Source organism: Portunus trituberculatus, chromosome 34 (assembly GCF_017591435.1).
Source record: "Portunus trituberculatus isolate SZX2019 chromosome 34, ASM1759143v1, whole genome shotgun sequence".
In the NCBI taxonomy this organism is placed as follows: domain Eukaryota; kingdom Metazoa; phylum Arthropoda; class Malacostraca; order Decapoda; family Portunidae; genus Portunus; species Portunus trituberculatus.
In genome coordinates this window covers 10,768,900-10,788,880 of record NC_059288.1, presented here as the reverse complement: position 1 = coordinate 10,788,880, position 19,981 = coordinate 10,768,900, and the positions used below count along the sequence as shown (strand labels likewise).

Sequence of the window (19,981 nt, the reverse complement as noted above, 5' to 3'; positions counted from 1 at the left end):
TGCTCCAAAAATAATGCACAAAATAAACTCAACTACAAAAGACAACAAAAAACAAAATCTTAACCTTACCTGAAGAGAGAAAGCTGCTCCGAAAATAACAAAAAACAAATAAAGGATAGCCAGAGAGAAAGTTGCTCCAAAACATAATAAAAACAAATGAAATATACTCAAGGAGAGAGTTGCTCCAAAAACAAAAACAAGATCATATTAATCCTTACTGGAAGAAAAAGTTGCTCCTGAAACAAAAACAAAAATAACCCAAGCCTCACCTGAAGAGAGAGTTGCTCCGAGGTGACACACAACAGCAGTCAGGTAGTACGGCAGGTGGGAGAGGTTGGATCGCTTGGTGCCGCCCGCCCTCCCATCCCGCCCCACCTCCCCACGTTTGGCTCGCCGCTTCTCCAGGTAACACCCGCGGCAGAAGCACGGCAGGATCAGCGGCGCCGGCATGGCCTCCGTGCATTTAAAGGTGTTCATGTTTCTGTTGAGAGAGAGAGAGTGAGTTTCCTTATTAAAAACTGCAGAGTAACAAGAAAAACCTAACACACACACACACACACACACACATCCATGCCCTCGCCCCTTGAGCTGGGGGCGGGGTGTCAGTCTTGCTCCAGCCAGTGGGCTCCCTCCTTGATGAGGTCACACATATATGTTACGCAAATCATTCTGAAAATGTGAGTTCTCAAAAAGACAACTGGACACAAATACTAAAAAAATTCTCACTTGTTATCAATCAAAACTAACTTCTAAAATATAAAAAAAAATTGCCATGATTAGGAATAATAATATTTCAAAAAACATATTAAAGTGTTTGAACTTCAACTTCCTTAAAAACAATTTTAAAGCCCACCAATTTCATTTAACAGGATCAATAACATTCTTTAAAAAATCATGACTATCATTTTGAAATATCCACATCCACCTTCCTGTTCCTCTTTCTCCATCTCCCCTATCTTATCATACCTCCAACACCAACCTCCCTCACCCCCATCCCCACCCTCTCCTGCCCTTCCCTCTCTCTCTCTCTCTCTCTCTCTCTCTCTCTCTCTCTCTCTCTCTCTCTATATATATATATATATATATATATATATATATATATATATATATATATATATATATATATATATATATATATAAATGCAGAGGAAGAAGAGGAGTAAAGAGTTTAGCTATACTACACTTGTTATGTGAATGGATAAAAATGATACAAGGAAGAACAAACAAAAAAGGAGAAAGGAAAATAGGAACGAACGAACGAACGAACGAACACACACACACACACACACCCCTAACCTAACTAAAAAACAAAGGGAAAATTTTAAAAAACAAACAAAGACAAATTAAGCCATAGAAAATGGAAGAGGTGCATAATACAAAGTAAAAACAAAGAAATATAAAAAACAAACTTCAAACAATACAAAAGGAAAGCAAATCAACACACAGGTAATGAAAGAGAACGTCTGTACCTGTGATAAGCACTAAACCTCTTGACGTGAATGACCAGGTGGTGAGGGAGCTGCGAGAAGTGAACAGAGCGCCGTGCCTCGTTGTGATGGAAGCAGTGATCGCACCAGTACTTGTTATTGTCCTGCAGGCACTCCTCCTCGTTCACCGCTGACATGAACACCTGTGCCTCACTAATGCTCTCGTCCTCTGTGTGGGAGGGAGGGAGGGAGGGAGGAGGGAGGAGGGAGGAGAGGAGAGAGAGAGAGAGAGAGAGAGAGAGAGAGAGAGAGAGAGAGAGAGAGAGAGAGAGAGAGAGAGAGAGAGAGAGAGAGAGAAGAGAAGAGAAGAGAAGAGAAGAGAAGAAAAGAAAAGAAAAAAGAAAAGAAAAGAAAAGAAAAGAAAAGAAAAGAAAAGAAAGAGAGAGAGGAGGAGAGGAGAGAAGTTAGCTTAGGTTAGATAGTGTGTGTGTGTGTGTGTGTGTGTGTGTGTGTGTGTGTGTGTGTGTGTGTGTGTGTGTGTGTGTGTGTGTGTGTGTGTGTGTGTGTGTGTGTGTGTGTAATTCACTGTTTGATCTGCTGCAGTCTCTGACGAGACAGCCAGACGTTACCCTACAGAACGAGCTCAGAGCTCATTATTTCCGATCTTGGGATAGGTCTGAGACCAGGCACACACCACACACCGGGACAACAAGGTCACAACTCCTCGATTTACATCCCGTACCTACTCAATGCTAGGTGAACAGGGACTACACGTGAAAGGAGACACACCCAAATATCTCCACCCGGCCGGGGAATCGAACCCCAGTCATCTGGCTTGTGAAGCCAGCACTCTAACCACTGAGCTACCGGGCCGTGTGTGTGTGTGTGTGTGTGTGTGTGTGTGTGTGTGTGTGTGTGTGTGTGTGTGTGTGTGTGTGTGTGTGTGTGTGTGTGTGTGTGTGTGTGTGTGTGATATGTGGTGGCCTTTTTTAATAGCCTTTCTGTTGCACTTGGCCACCTTTCCTCTCTTATATAAAAAGTGATTGCTGTCTCTCGTAGTGTGTCACTTGAATTCAGTAAATATTATTCCTTTTAGAACAGACAGAGCTTTAATTTAGTGATTACTGTTTTTCTTAGTGTAAATAAAGAGCTTCAATTTAACTAAAGATGAATAAGCCTATTTTCAATGCCCTTTTTCTCCCCTCTTTGTTCCTCTTGGCTAGTCTCTGTAACATACAAGAGGACAAAGGGAACAGGAAATAGGCCACTCACCTTCAAAGTCAGCCTTGGTCTTGACAGGAACACACACCTCCAAGAAGTCCTCCTCCCTGCCGGTTACCTGCTCACACTCCAGGCAACATGTCTCCAGACACATACGACCCACAAACTTGGACCCCACCACATCCACAGCCTGGGGACAACAATGCACTCTTCACTCACTTTCTTCCACAACAAACTTGACACACTCATAACAAGTAAGATTCATACATTCATAACACAAGTTTTTAGGTTTCCAGACACATGCAACCCACAAACATGGACTCTATCACATCCACAGCTTGGAAACAACACTCTCTTCCACAATAAACCTGACACTCGTAACACATAAGATTAACACACTCATAACCCAAGTTTATAGGTTTCCAGACACATGGGACCCACAAACTTGGACCCGATCACATCCACAGCCTGAGGACAACACTCTCTTCACTCCCTTCCTTCCACGACAAACCTGACACATTCGTAACACACTAGTAATACATAAGTTTTTAGGTTTCCAGACATATACAACCCACAAACTTGAATCCCACCACATCCACAGCCTGAAAGGAACTCTTCACTTCATTCCCTCCACATACAAAGAAATATAACAAAGATTAACATACTCATGTCATAACACACAAGTTTTTAGATTTGTAGACCCACACACTTGGACCCCACCACATCCACAGCCTGGGAACAACAAAGCACTCTTCACTCCCTTCCTTCCACAACAAACACACAGAGAGGGAGACACAAACCTTGCTAGAGTCCTCCTCGATGGCCTGTATCCTCTCAGACCTCCTGCGGGACTTCTTGGGTTCAGGAGGGATGGAGTCGTGGTCCCGGGCCGCCCCACAGGAGTCGCCCCAGCCAGCAGGAGCTGTGCCGTTGGGCCTGACTTGCAGCAGGTCTTGTGGGAGGTGGCAGAGTTGGTCCAGGAGGCAGTGCAGCAGTTCATGGGCGTCCTGCTGCCTGTTGCCCTCAAACATTGGATTCACAACTCTGCAAATGTTAATGTGTGTACTGGCTAAGCTGTGGCTCTCAAGGAAGCTACTGCTGGGGAAACTCTGCTTAAAACACTGAAAACTGCTGAGCTATTGTGAAAGCAGAAAAAAGTGTTTATCCCAAGATGAAGAATTATTGACACTTACGCACACACACAGATAGTTTTGCACTTTCCATTCCTCAGATGAAAATAAAGGTCATCAAATTATATTAAGACACACTCTGAATTTCCCTATTACAAGTTCGTCTGGAAGGTGAATTAGTGAGCAATAACCACTAATACACAGAAAAACTTATACATTAGACCAGCAGCTCTCAACCTGGGGTCCATGGCAACAAGAATTTAAGGGGACCATTGTGGGCTCTTACAAATCATACATTTCTAAATAATGTCAGGAGAATATATATATATATATATATATATATATATATATATATATATATATATATATATATATATATATATATATATATATATATATTCTACTTTTTTTTGGTGGGGTGGGATTTGGGAGAAAAATGGATGGGGTTCACATGAATATAGAGAATTGAGGAAGAGGGCAATGGACAGAAAAACTTTGAAAACCACAGCATTATACAGTAAATATGAAAATATAACTCCCTACAGACACATTCAGATACACTGAATCCATTTTCTCCTCCATTAGACAGACAGTATGAAGGCAGCACAATGAAGGGCTCCAGGGTGATGTACCTTAAAGCTTCTAGGAAATCGTAAGGTTCAAAGGCTGGTATTCTCTTCTCCGAGGCTGCTCTCTCCTCCTGCCCCAGACGCACAAAAACTCGGTGAAGCTCAGAGAGAAACTGTATCCTCTGTTCCAGGTTCACGTCCTTCTGCTCGCTGCGTCAAAAGAAATCACTGCGGTTACTTTAGGTTTTGCAAGGGTAACTAAAATTTTTGTGGGTTGATCTGAAATATAATAACATGATCAAACTCCTTCCTCATTCTTGTCCGATTCAAAAGCCTAAGCTAATACACACTACAAGACAAAATACAACACTAAGGAAAACACAAAGGGTTATTTTTGTTTTTGTAAGGATGACTACATTTTTTTCTGTGGGTGACAATCAATATAACATGATCAAATGCTCCTCATTCCCGTTCAATTCAAAGACCAACACTAATACGCAATACAAGACAAAATAATGCACTGGGGAGAATACGTAAGTTACTTTTGGTGTTTACAAGGGTGACTTTGAATACATACTAACAAACGCATTCTTTCTCATTCTCCTCCAGTGCACAGACGAGAACGAGTTTCAAAATACAGGTATAAACACAAGACATGACCCAACCCTTCACCCCCCTCTCTTTAAAGACACAGTAACACAATAAACACTCAAATCCCAATACTACCACACTACACACAACCCAACCTTTCCCTCTCTTTAAATATTCAGCAACACAATCAAACACTCAAATCCCAACACTAGCACACTACACTCCACCAAACCTTTCCCTCTCTTTAAAGACAGCAACACAATCACTCAGGTCCCAACACAAGCACACCAAACTCTTCCCTCTCCCCTGAACAAAGAATCACTCACCCAGCAGACTGTAGATGCATGTGCAGGTGGTGGAGGTCATGAGTGAAACCCGGCAGGAATCTCAGAGCATAGAGCACTGAGTTGAGAAAGCAGGTGTTCCCCATGTTAGCCAAGGGACACACCCCCGACACATAGCCCCCACTGTACCCTAAGTCCCCTGTAGTCCCTCCCACCCCAGAGTTGGTGCTGGCAGACTGCAAGGAGACAGTGCTGGTCCGTCTCCCACTGCTGGTCATCACGGTTCGACTCAGACTCATCTTGCGGACTGTGGGGGGCGTCTGCGGAGGGAAAAGTGGTCAGGACATGTTAGAATGCAGGGAGAGGGGGAGAAAAGGTGTCTAAATTTGATAAGGGAAGGGAAAGGAAGGGAAGGGAAGGGAAGGGAAGGGAAGGGAAGGGAATGGAAGGGAAGGGAAGAGAAGAGAAGAGGGGAAAAAGTACCAAATTAAAAGTAGAAGAGAAGAGAAGAGGAAAAAAAGTATCAAAATTAAAAGTAGAAGAGAAGAGAAGAGAAGAAGAGGGGAAAAAGTACCAAAATTATAAAAGAGAGGAGAAGAGAAGAGAAGAGAAGCGGGAAAAATAAAGGTAGCTAGCTAAATTATTAAAGGGGTGAGAACTTATCCTAATACAAGAGGGAAATAATAGTAGCTAAATTAGCACATCAATGACAGAATGCAATAAGAAAACAAGTGGAAGATAAGATGAGGGCCAGAAAAAAGTACCTTAATTATTAAAAAGAGAGGCGAGGACTAGTCAAAATAAAGGAAGAGTTTGAAAAACTCTTGCAAATAAATGTTTATATGATAGAATGCAAGGAAACACAAAAATGACAACAGGTGAAACAAAAGACTGAGTGCTAAAGGGAGGGAGAAGTGGAAACAACTTTTTAAAATACAGGAAAAATTAAAAAATAAATAAATAAATAAAAAAAAGTACTCATAACAGAAATAAATGTTTATATGATAGAATGCAAGGAAACATAAAAAGGACAACTGAAACATAAGTTGGCCGCAAAAAAAAAAAAAAAAGAAAAAAAAAAGGAAATGTGGAAAGAACTTGTTGAATATAAAAAGAGGAAGAAAAAAGTTGCCCACATCAGCAAATAAATGTTTATATGATAGAACACATGAAAACAACAACAGGTGAAACATAAGACAGTGCTAAAGGGAGGGAGAAGTGGAAAGTGGAAAGAACATTTTAAAACACAGGAAACGTGAAAAAAAATAAAAAATAATGAAAAATAAGTACCCATTACAGAAATAAATGTTTATATGATAGAACACATGGAAACATAAAAAGGACAACAGGTGAAACATAGGATGAGTGACAGAGAAGGAAAAACATGGTAAGAGCTTGTTAAAATACAGCAAAAGTAAAAAAAATAAATAAATAAATATAAATAATAAATAAATAAAAAAGAAAAAAAAATATCAGCAAATAGATGTTTATGTGATAGAATGCAAGAAAACACACAAAAAGCACAACAGGTGAAACATAAGACTGAGTGCTGAAGAAAGGATAAAGTGGCAAGAGTTGGTTAAAATACACAGAGTTGAAAGAAGGTCCTTGATACACAGGAAAAGGACAACCAGCGGAAGAAAAGTGGCAAAGAAAAAAAAGACATACCTAAATTAGAAGAGAACAGTGGTGGAAACTGTCAAAACAGAGCTAAAAAAAAAAAAAAAAAATTGATGTGAACTGTGGTGAAAACCTTTCAAAACATATAAAGTTAAATACAAAGAAAAAGACAAATGTTTATATGATGGAATGCAGCAAGAAATAACACATGGAACATAAGATGAGGGACAAATGAAGGTAGGTATCTGAATCAGAAGGGATGAGTGGTGGAAACTTGTCAAAACACATAAAGCTAAATACAAAAAAAACAGACAAATGTTTATACAACAGAACACAACAAAAAATAACAAGTGGAACCTAAGGTGAGTGTTAAATAAGAAGAGGGTCAAAGGAAGATACCTGAATTCAAAGAGACAGTGGTAGAAACTTGTCAAAACACAGTTAAAAAAATATATACATTTATATATTGATTGTTTATATAACAGAAGACAATTCTGGCTTGAATTTGTCTGCAGTCTCACCTGCTTTCTGATAGCAAATGAAACATAAGATGAAAGGCCAAAAGAAGATACCTGAATTAGAAGGGATGATTGGTGAAAACTTGTCGAAACACACAAAGTTAAAAAACAGATACAGTAAGTCCTCGTTATATCATACATATGCGTTCCTGAAAACCTTAACACAAATTTAAATCACCATATATCGAACCCATTATAACATGTACTGTGTTCCAGCACGTCGAAAGTCACTCCTACAGACATGAAAATACATGAAAACAGTCGAATAAAAAAAAGTATAGTACTGCAAAAAATAAATAAACATAAACAAACAAAGTGTTTTTTATTTACCTTTCACTTGCCACGTATTCTATCAGATGATGTCCCTCCCGAGGCTAAGGGACAGTAGGGATTTCAGCCTTACTCATCTTCCGCTGAGTGGGCAGATGAGGATGAGAGTGAGGCGGGAGGCTCAAAACCCTCAAACGCGTCATTGTCTGCACTGTCGGAAGCAGATGTGGAAGGGAAAGCTGTAGCAGGGTCACGTTTGACTGGTTTGAAGAAAGAGGCTACGGAGATAAGGCCAACTGTAGCAGGGACAGAAGGTGTGACAGGGACAGCAGGTGTGACAGGGACAGCAGGTGTAACAGGAACGGCAGGTGTGACAGGAACGGCAGGTGTGACAGGGACGGCATGTCTGACTGGCTCGATGAACGAGTACATGGAGAACCGTTTGGCCTTTCTTGTTTTTTCATCATAGATTTCTTGATAAATCTTGACACTTTTCTCTACATCATGAGCCACTTTGCTACTCCTGGCAGGATTTGGGTCACATTCCTTCAGGGTTTCCAGGGCTTTTTCAATACCCCCAAGACATTCTCTAAGAGTTTTGATGTCCAGGCCACGCACAGGTTCTTCTTCCTCGTCTTCTTCTTTTTGTGCCCCCCGTAATGCCTTGTCTAGCTCTATAAGTTCATCATTTGAGAGAGGTTCAGCATGGCTTTCCAAAAGATTTTGAATATCATCATCATCAACTTCATCGAAGCCAGCCCTATGGCACAGATTTACGATGTCATTTCTGATCGCACCGATGTCGTCTTTACCAACGCCTGGGAAGTCATGCGCATTCTGGCCATATTTTCTTCCACACCAAGTTCATGGTAGACGTCTTCACTTCGTCCCAAGATGACTTGATGTTGTCTAAGGCGTGCTTGATGTTATACGACTTCCACCATTCTCTGATAGTGGGCTTGCCAGGCCCATCTGTGCCCTTTATCAGTTGTTGCATAGTTTGCCGCTGGTAGTAGGCTTTAAATGTCTTGATGACTGTCTGATCCATGGGTTGGATCAGAGATGTGGTGTTTGGGGGGAGGAACATCACCTCGATATTCTCCGCCCAGTCTTCCATGGCCCTTGGGTGGCTGGGAGCATTGTCAACTATCAGTAAGAATCGGTTGTCAATGTTGTTAGCTGATGCATACTCCTTAAGAGCTGGAGACAGATATGATGTGAAATAGTCCTGGTGCACTGAAGTGGTCAGCCATGCCTTTGGATTTGATTTCCATACCACAGGTAAGTATTGCTTCACTAACCCCTTGAGTGCTCGAGGGTTCTCAGAATGGTATATGAGGAGTGGCTTTAGCTTCAAATCCCCTTCTGCATTGCCTCCAAGTAACATGGTTAAGCGGTCCTTGGAGGATTTAAACCCCTTCGCACTTTCTTCTTCCTTGTCAATATAGGTCTTACTGGCCATTCTCTTCCAATAAAGTCCTGTTTCATCATAATGTATAACTTGTTTCTTGCTGTAGCCTTTCTCTTCAAAGCACTTTTCTAATTCTGGCTTGAATTTGTCTGCAGCCTCACCTGCTATCTTGACATTAGGGAGAGCCACACGTCGCCTGAATTTATTGAACCACCCTTTGCTTGCTTTAAATTCAAACTCTTCCACTCCCATTTCTACCTTCAGTCTTTCAATAATGGACAACGCTTTCTGACAGATTAAATTCAGAGACAGACCAATATTTTGACGATTCTGGTCGTCGATCCAAATTTTGAGCAACCTTTCCATCTTCCCCATTATTGGCTCACGGTGTTTTGTTACCAATTTGCTCTGCAGATCCGTTGCATTCTCCGCAGCTTCTTTTATGGCCTCACGATTCTTTAACACCGTCCACACCGTGGACTGGGCTAGGCCCAAGTTTCGACCTATGGCAGACGTACCTTCTCCCTGCTCTTTCCTCTTCAGAATATCTAACTTTACCTCCAATGTCAGACTACTCCTCTTTCGCTTTGCCTTTTCAACTCTAACAGTGTGTGCAGAACGTTTTGTGGCCATCGTGGGTGCGTCACTGTGCGTCGTGATAACAATAGCCACAAAAAAAAAAAAAAAACACCGTAAAGATTTCACGTGTTGTGTTTAGTGGGAAACGCGACAAGACTGCCAGGCGCCAGGCGTCAGCTGAGCTGATTGTTGTGGTGGTGGTGGCGGCGCGGCGTGGCGGTGCGGTGGTGTGGCGGCGCTACGGTACGCTGCAAACAAAACACCACCGGGTACCGTATCCCTGAAGTTTTCTTACCGCAAACAGAATCGAAGGTAGTAATTGTGAATTTATCGGATAACGAAGTACCGTATAAGGAGGACTTACTGTATTTGATAAATGTTTATACGACCAAATGCAACTGGACTTCATTTAAGAGGGAGGTTTCAAGATTTATCCTCTTTATTTTGACTAACTCTCTCGGACCAGCAAGGGGACTGCCAACTACGTGAGCCTTTATATATATATATATATATATATATATATATATATATATATATATATATATATATATATATATATATATATATATATATATATATATATATATATATATATATATATATATATATATATATATATATATATATATATATATATATATATATATATATATATATATATATATATATATATATATATATATATATATATATATACTTTTTCATTTATTTATTTTTTTATTTGTTTATATATTTATTTTTATCTATTAATTTATCTCATTTATTTATTTTTACTTAATTATTTATTTAATTATTTTTTTATTTATTTATTCCTTTTATTTATCTATTTCTTATAATTTATTTTTATTTATTTATTCTGTTATTTATTTATTTATTTTATTTGTTTGTGGTAATAATAATAATAATAATAATAATAATGTGTGTGTGTGTGTGTGTGTGTGTGTGTGTGTGTGTGTGTGTGTGTGTGTGTGTGTGTGTGTGTGTGTGTGTGTGTGTGTGTGTGTGTGTGTGTGTGTGTATTCACCTAGTTGTAATTTTTACAGGGCCTGGGTATTATACCGGTGTGGCTCCATCTCCATATCTACACACATCCAACTTTCCTTTAAAACTATGCACACTCCTCACTGACACCACCTCCTCGCTCAAACTATTCCACACTTCCACACATCTGCGGGAAACTATATTTTTTCACATCCTTCAAGCATACTCCCTTGGCTATCTTTATACTACACGATCTCGTAGTTCTATTTAAATTTTCCTCTTTCAACATCATTTGCTCATTATCCACTTCATCCAAACTGCTCAACAGTTTATAAACCTGTATTAAGTCTCCTCTTTCTCTTCTTTGTTCTAAGGTAAGCAAATTCATTTCTTTTAATCTGTCCTCATAGGTCATTTCTGCCAGTTCCGGAACCATTTTTGTCGCCATTCTCTGCAATCTCTCCAACTTCCTTATATGCTTCTTTTTATAAGGGGACCAAACCATCCCAGCATATTCCAATCTTGGTCTAATTCCAGTACTAATTAATTTCTTCATCATATCTTTATCCATATAATGAAAGGCTAATCCAATATTTCTAATCAAATTATATATTTCTCCAAACATCTTGTCAATATGAGCCTCAAACTGCCCATGGACTTGTATTATCACTCCCAAATCCTTTTCCTTTTCCACCTTTTTCAACACTACTCCTTCAACCATCTTATATGACCCTCTTGGCCATCTTCCACTCTTCCCCATCTCCATTACATGACTTTTGCTCAGATTAAATTCCATCTCCCACCTTTTGCTCCACCCCCAAATCCTATCCAGATCTGCCTGTAAAATTTCACAATCTTCTTCACTCTTCACACACCTACACAATTTCGCATCATCCGCAAACAAATTCATATAACTGTTTACTCCCTCTGGCATATCATTTATATAGACAAGGAAAAGTATTGGTGCCAGCACTGAACCTTGTGGGACTCCACTCTCCACCACCAACCAGTCCGACTTTGCATCCTTTATTACCGTTCTCATCTCCCTCCATCTCAAATAGTTTTCCATCCATTTTAACAATTTTCCCTTCAGTCCTCCATAAATCTCCAATTTTCATAGCAGTCTCATGTGTGGTACCTTGTCAAAAGCCTTTTTCAGATCCAAATATACACAGTCCATCCATCCATCTCTCTCTTGTATTTTGTCAACCACTCTCGAATAAAAGCTCAGTAGATTCGTTACACATGACCTCCCTTTCCTAGAACCAAATTGATGATCCGATAATAACTTATGATCCTCCAAGAACCGAATCCAATATTTCTTTATCACCCTCTCACAAATCTTACCGACCACACTTGTTAAAGACGCAGGTCTATAGTTAAGAGGCTCTTCCTTACTGCCTCCCTTATATATGGGCACCACTTCAGCTCTTTTCCACTCCACCGGTACTTCCCCCGTTTCTAATGAGCACCTTATAATATCATATAATGGATCTATCAATTCTTTTCTACAATCCTTCAATAATTTGCCTGAAACTTCATCTGGCCCCATTGCTTTATCATCTTTAAGTTCCTCCAACATTTTATATAACTCCTTTTTTGGTATTTTAATGTCATCCATGTGCACATTTCCTTCCACATTTTGAGGCTTTACAAACATTGTTTCTTTAGTAAATACTTGTTAAAACCTATTATTTAGCAATTCCGCAATATTCTTACGGTCATCTACTATAACATATAACATAACATAAATAATAGGATAACAAAGGGCCACCAGGGCCCATCTAGGTTATCCTGTATCAGTCGCACAGCGACCTCGTCATCAGTACTTAAAGATACACTTACAAGTACACAATACATTATATACTAATTCTAAATATTTGGCCCATTAACAGGGCTAAGTCCTGCAGCGAATTCCTCTACAATCTGTGATCCCCATACATGGAGATCATGTCTTGTTTAACTATAGTAAATTTCTTATAAAAACTATCATGCAGTGCTATACATAATTATAAACCTAATAAATTTAAGTGCTTATCTAATCAGTTTTTAAACATTGTCAAACTAGTGCTATTTACAACCCTCTCTGGCAATGCATTCCAGAAGTCTACCACCCTATGACTAAAGAAATATTTTTTTATATCTAACCTGCAGCCTTGCTTTCTAATCTTCCTGCCATGATTTCTAGTCCTACTTCCCTCCTCTAAGGTAAAGAAAGATCTCACATCTATGTAGTTTGTATCTGAGAACATTTTAAATAACTCTATCATATCCTCTTATACATCTCCTCTCAAATGAAAACATGTTTAATTCCTTTAATCTATCTCTATACTCCAGGCGCTTTAATGCTGGTATCATCCTAGTTGCTCTTCTCTGAACTGCTTCTAACATGTTGATATCCTGCCTATAATGGGGTGACCAGGCCTGTATGCAATACTCTAAATGGGGCCTAACATAGGAATTATATAAGCTACGCACCACTTCCTTACTTTTATAACTAACATTTCTATTTATAAAACCCAGGATCCTATTTGCCCTATTTCTTGCTTCTAGACTATCCCTTGCTCTCCTTTTAATCTTTCAATGGACTCTCTCTTTTTAAGTTTACCATTTATGAACCTGTAAAACTATTTTGGATGTTCCTTACTCTTGTCTACAATATCTTTTTCAAATTTTCTTTCTTCCTTCTTCCTTACCCTCACATACTCATTTCTCGCCACTCTATAATTCTCCTTATTTAGTATGTTCCTGTTCTTTTTCCATCTTTTCCAAGCCACATCTCTCATTTCTTTAGCCTTAACACAAGTTGCATTAAACCAATCCTTTCTTCCTTCCTCTCTCGGTTTATTTCATTTCATAAAAATATTTCATAAAAATATCTTTTTTTTTTTTTTTGTACTTCTCTGATTTGTAACATCTCCTCCCAATCTAATGTTCTAAAATAATTTTCAAATTTTCTGAGTCCATCTTTCTATAATTCAATCTACCACTCCTGCATGTCTCATCTCTCCTTTGCTGTGTTATTGCCATCTGCATTTCCATAACCATATGATCACTCTTCCCAATGGACATTTATATTGTATATTCCCACATAGGTACACTTCTCGTGTTAACACCAAATTCAGTCTAGCCGGTTCATCATCTCCTCTATATCTAGTATTTTCTTTCACCCTCTGTTCCATTATATTTTCCATCATTAGATTTAGATTAAGGAATCTCTCTCCCCCTGCTTCCTCTCCAACACCACTTACTAGATTTTCCCAATCCACTTCTTTACAATTAAAATCTCTTACTAGTATCACCTTTCTTTTTTCGGTTAATACACTTTCCAAACTCTGTAAAGTATCCTTTATCATATTGTCGTATTCCCTTAATGTCCAAGAATTTGTTTTAGGAGGTACATAGGTCACCATGATTATTAATTCTTTTCCATCATCTTTTAACCTTATGCTTATCACTTCTGCATTGTTCTTCCCATACCAAACCTTATCCACATTTATCTCCTTCCTCGTCATAATCATAACTCCTCCTCCACCTTTACCCTCTCTGTCCTTTCTCCATATACTATATTTATTATCCAAATTTACCTTTACTTTTTCATTTAATTTTGTCTCAGTCAAACACACTATATCAGGTGTGTGTATTTACCTAGTTGTATTTACCTATAGTTGTAGTTTTACAAGGCCTGGGCTTTATGCTCGTGTGGCCCCATTTCCCATGTGTGTGTGTGTGTGTGTGTGTGTGTGTGTGTGTGTGTGTGTGTGTGTGTGTGTGTGTGTGTGTGTGGAATAAGGAAAGCTGGCCAAGAGCAAAAATAAGAAAGAAAAAAAAAAAAAAAAAAAAAAAAAAGGCCACTTGATTGCCAGTTCCCTACAAGATTAAGAGAGTTAGCCAAGAGTCTGGGACAAGTGTGTGGCAACAAGACACATGTTACCAAAGACACACACACACAAGTAAACACAAAATACTCTATAAAAAAGAGGTTCAATTCACTACATCACCCTGCACACAGCACATATCAAGCCCCCACAGCACCAAGACACCACACCATCACAGCACCAGCCCCACAGCACCAAGGCACCACACCACCACAGCACCAAGGCACCACACCATCAAGACACCCATAGCACCAAGGCACCACAGCACCAAGGCACCACACCATCAAGACACCCATAGCACCAAGGCACCACAGCAGGCACCACACCATCAAGACACCCAGCACCAAGGCACCACAGCACCAAGGCACCACACAAAACACCCATAGCACCAAGGCACCACAGCATTAGCCCCACAGCACCAAGGCACCACAGCATCAAGACACCCATAGCACCAAGGCACCACAGCACCAAGGCACCACACCATCAAAACACCCATAGCACCAAGGCACCACAACATTAGCCCCACAGCACCAAGGCACCACAGCATCAAGACACCCACAGCACCAAGGTACCACACCACCACAGCACTAGCCTCACAGCACCAAGGCACCACACCACCACAGCATTAGCCCCACAGCACCAAGGCACAAAAGCATCAAGCCCCCACAGCATCACAGCACCACACCATCAAGGCACCACACCACCACAGCAATAGCCCAACAGCACCAAGGCACAAAAGCATCAAGCCTCCACAGCATCACAGCACCACAGCACCAAGGCACCACACCACCACAGCAATAGCCCCACAGCACCAAGGCACAAAAGCATCAAACCCCCACAGCATCATAGCACCATAGCACCAAGGCACCATACAACCATAGCACTAGCCCCACAGCACCAAGGCACCACAGCATCAAGACACCCACAGCACCAAGGCACCACAGAACCAGCCCCACAGCATCAAGGCACCACAGTATCAAGACACCACAGCACCAAGGCACCACAGCATCAAGGCCACCACAACACCAAGGCCCCACAGCACCAAGGCACCACAGCATCAAGACACCACAGCAACAACTCCCACAGCACCAAGGCACCACAACATCAAGACCACAGCACCAAGGCACCACAGCATCAAGACCACAGCACCAAGGCACCACAACATCAAGACCACAGCACCAAGGCACCACAGCATCAAGGCCACCACAGCACCAAGGTCCCACAGCAACAACCCCACAGCACCAAGGCACCACAGCATCAAGACACCACAGCAACAACTCCCACAGCACCAAGGCACCACAGCATCAAGACCATAGCACCAAGGCCCCACAGCAACAACCCCCACAGCACCAAGGCACCACAGCATCAAGACACCACAGCACCAAGGCCCCACAGCAACAACCTCCACAGCAACAAGACACCACAACATCAAGTCCCCATAGCACCAAGGCACCACAGCATCAAGATACCCACAGCACCACAGCACCAGCACCTCAGCATCAAGGCACCACAGCACCAAGGCACCCACAGCACCAAGACACCCACAGCACAAGGCACCACAGCACCATAGGTTCCATAGCACCAAGGCCCTACAGCACCAAGGCACTGGTCACAGCATCAAAAACACCACAACACCACACCATAAAATTCCACAGCACCACACCACCAGCCCACAGCACCACAGCACCAGCAACCCCCCACAGCATCATAGCACTAGCACACCCCTAATCCCACAGCATAAAATCCCACAATACCATCACCACAGCACCAGCACATCACAAATTCCACACCACAATGCCACATCACAGCCCCACACCACCAAGACCCTAAATCACCAGCCCATCACAGCATCGCAGCACCAGCACAGCACTAATCCGTGTGGGAGTAGTGCTGCCCCACACCATAAAATCCCACATCACCATCCCCACAGCACCAGCCCACCACAGCATCACAGCACCACACCACAAAATCCCACAACACTATTCAACAGTACCACAGTATCACAACAACACACCATAAAATCCCACAACACCACCCCACAGCACCACAGCATCACAACACCACACCACCAATTCCATAGCATTAGCCACACAACACCTCATCACAGCCCCACACAGGCCCCCACGGCACCACAGCCACAGCCCAGCGCCTCACCTTGTTCCTGTCATCGGCCTCACTGTTGCTGAAGGTGCGGAAGCGGTGGCTGGTTCTGGGCTCTGGCGCCGGCGAGATGTCCGACACCAGCCCTCGCTTGCGGTTCTGTCGTAGAGAGAGTCGGGAACTGCCTCTGCCTTGCATTGAATATTCCCCTGAGTTGTCCAAAGCCGTCATGGTTACTGTAAAGGGGTCAATATTATAGAAGACTGTCACATTTTTGTCTTTTTTTTTTATGTAAGAGGGAAAAGCTGGCCATGAATAAATTGAAAAAAAAAAAAAAAAAATGCACTTAGCTGTCAGTGTGAGAGAGTTAGCCAAAGGAAAGGGATAAATGTAAGCTGTCATGGTTACTGTATGGACGCAGATGTTATAGAAGACAGTCACAATTTTGTCTTTCTTCTTCTTCTATTGCTATTTTCTATGTAAGACAAGGATCGGGAACTGCCTCTGCCTTGCATTGAATATTCCCCTGAGTTGTCCAAAGCCGTCATGGTTACTGTGTAGGGGATAAGTGTTATAGAGGACTGTCACATATTTTTCTTTTTTTATTTATGTAACGGTGAAAGCTGGCCAAAGACAAAGTAAAATAAAAACAAATAGAAAAAAAAGAGGCCCATTTCGTTGTCAGTTTAATTGCAGTATAAGAGAGTTAACAGTAAAAAGTAACTGTTTGGGGGACAAGTGTTATAAAGGACTGTCACAATATTTTATCTTTTTTTTTTTTATGTTAGAGGGAAAAGCTGAACAATGGAAATATACAACAAAAGAAGAAAAAAAAAAAAAGACCCAGTTAGTTGTCAGTTTCATTGCAGTGTGAGAGAGTTAGCCATCAAAAAGAGATAAATGTCTTGAAACCTCTCACTTGAATGAAGTCAAGACATAGGAAGCTGGAAATACAGATGCAGGCTAGAAGTTCAAGAATGTAAGGCTACCTGCATGGGGGCTGGCAACTAAGTGGGTTCTTTTTTTTTTTTTTTTTTTTTTTCAACTCTTTCTGTTGCTCTTAACCCATTTTCTTTCTCACACAAAGAAAGACTATCCTGCCATGTTTGTCTGTGTTTACACTGAAGTGACTCATATTGTTCCCCTTGGCCAGTTTTCCTTACATAGAAGATAACACCATCTTACCAACATCTAGCAATTTATAACTTACTCACAGCACTTACAAGCAATGCAGTGAATATTTACAACTTTCAGGAAGTTAACGGTACCACCAATACACCATCTGACTAATACCTAACAATTTATAACCTAACCTAACCTTTGCAGGATATAACCTCACCAACATGTAATAGTTTAAGTCTGCCTCATTCACAGCATTTAGAACCAATGAACTGACTCTTTATATGAGTGTCTATGGGAGAATAGGACAGACATGAACAGTTTTTGCAATTTCTACTCAGTGCAATGTTAGAAGGTGGCTTGAACACAAGAAGAGACTCACAGTGGTTAGAAATTAGCCATGATGAGGGAGAATGTTAGGTAAAGCTTATTTTTCTGAAGAGACTCTTGAAAGACAAAATAGAAGGTACTGTACAAAATAAGTGAAATAAAGGAAGGGAGTGTAAAGAACAACCCAATGAAACTCATACTGAAGGAAATAGAAGGCTAGGCAGAAAGTTATTAATTCAATCCACACTCATCATTAACCCCTTCAGTACTAGGATGCATTTTTATCATGAGTTTGTGTATGATTAGACAGTTTTATTCACATTACGAAGGGTCTACTGATGTCAGAAGATTAACCCCTTCAGTAGTGGAATGCATTTTTACTATCAGTTTTTTGGGCATAATTAGACCATTTTACTTACTTTAGGAAGGGTCTATGGAGGTCAGAATTAATGGCCAGAGTCCTCACTATTTTATTACCCCACATGAGTTTCTGAAGCTGTATAAAATCACCAAATACTAAGCAGAATGAATATGGAAATGCGTCCTGGTACTGAAGGGATTAATGGCCACAGTCTTCACTCTGAGCAGAAATTAAATACTGAAATAACACTAGCATGGCATGAGTGATAAGATTAGGTTAGTTATAGATTAATTTTACCGTTTGTCCTTCTTATGGCAGACAAAAGGAAGACTATTATAATTTGCTGAGGAATAATAAATATCTAGAATTTTTTCTCTCTAAATATACACAACTAACAATAGCAAATGATATAAAACTACAATCATTTTATGAGTTTTAATTGTTTCCACACATTTCTTAAAACCCTTCAGTACTGGGACACATTTTTACCTTGAATTTTGTGTGTGATAAGACCATTTTAATGACATTCAGAAGAATCTATGGTGGTCAGAAGATTAATGGCCACAGTCTCCACTATTTTTACCTTGACTTTTGGGTGTGATTAAACCATTCTATTGACATTTGCAAGAGTCTATGGAGGTCAAAAGATTAATGGCCACAGTCTCCACTATTCCAATCCCCCACATAAATTTCTGAATGTGTATAAAATCACCAAATAGTAACCAGAATTAATATGAAAACACGTCCTGGTACTGAAGGGGTCAAATTAATAATATGAGAACAACTATTTCTTGATTCCTTTCCTTTATTTACTCATTAATCTATAACTAACAAACGCGCTGACATAAAACCACAGTAATTCAGTTTGATTTATTCCCACCATTTAAAAACATTACTTTAATATATAACAAGTAAAATTAATGAATAGGGCAAATAATACTAACCAGAGAGAGAGAGAGAGTAAACAAAAAGCAAATCAAACAATAACATGCAGTAAAAAACAAATACAAACACCCAACTAAACTAACCACAGAGAGAGAGAGAGAGAGAGAGAGAGAGAGAGAGAGAGAGAGAGAGAGAGAGAGAGAGAGAGAGAGAGAGACACGTAAACAAAAGCAAGCAAACCAAACAATAACATGCGAAAAAACAAATGCAAACACCAAACCAAACACAACTAAAGCAAATTAAATGGAACTCAGAACTGGAAGGAAGGAAACGAGAGAGAGAGAGAGAGAGAGAGAGAGAGAGAGAGAGAGAGAGAGAGAGAGAGAGAGAGAGAGAGAGAGAGAAACAGTAAACAAGAATTCCACTTTCAATATTACCAGTCATTTCTCTCTCCATCTCCCCTCTCCCTCCTCCCCCTCTCCCCTCTCGGTGACCTTGATCCGGGGAGGGTGTGGTGCACGTCACTCTCACTATACCTTCACCATTAACTCACCCAATGCAATAAAGTCATCAGGGTTTTTGAGGCAACTGTCACCAACACTCCACAGGTTGTCTCCTCTCGCTCCATGTACGGTTCTATTATTTTAGCCTTTTATTCCGACTCATTCTCCTAAATTCTATACATTAATGTCGTATAATTATCTTAG

At 40.6% G+C, this 19,981-nt stretch overlaps 1 protein-coding gene across 5 annotated transcripts in view; it reads right to left on the bottom strand.

The window, feature by feature from the left end:
- The window catches only part of LOC123512677 (ubiquitin carboxyl-terminal hydrolase 1-like), a 26,696-nt gene extending 6,784 nt beyond the window's left edge, over positions 1-19,912 (bottom strand). Inside the window, exons 1-9 of one of the 5 annotated variants that reach the window (XM_045269173.1) lie at positions 19,712-19,912; positions 16,988-17,132; positions 16,634-16,815; positions 5,265-5,542; positions 4,411-4,557; positions 3,449-3,692; positions 2,700-2,838; positions 1,470-1,656; positions 270-481 (exon numbers count right to left, since the gene is read on the bottom strand). In XM_045269173.1, the coding sequence (XP_045125108.1) occupies positions 270-481; positions 1,470-1,656; positions 2,700-2,838; positions 3,449-3,692; positions 4,411-4,557; positions 5,265-5,542; positions 16,634-16,810 (1,384 nt within the window). In that variant the 5' untranslated portion in view covers positions 16,811-16,815; positions 16,988-17,132; positions 19,712-19,912. Of the gene's footprint in view, positions 1-269; positions 482-1,469; positions 1,657-2,699; positions 2,839-3,448; positions 3,693-4,410; positions 4,558-5,264; positions 5,543-7,690; positions 8,195-16,633; positions 16,816-16,987; positions 17,133-19,711 lie in introns of those variants that run through there. The other 4 variants (XM_045269174.1, XM_045269171.1, XM_045269172.1 and 1 more) reach the window with 4 other exon arrangements.
- Between the last annotated feature and the right edge of the window lie 69 nt (positions 19,913-19,981).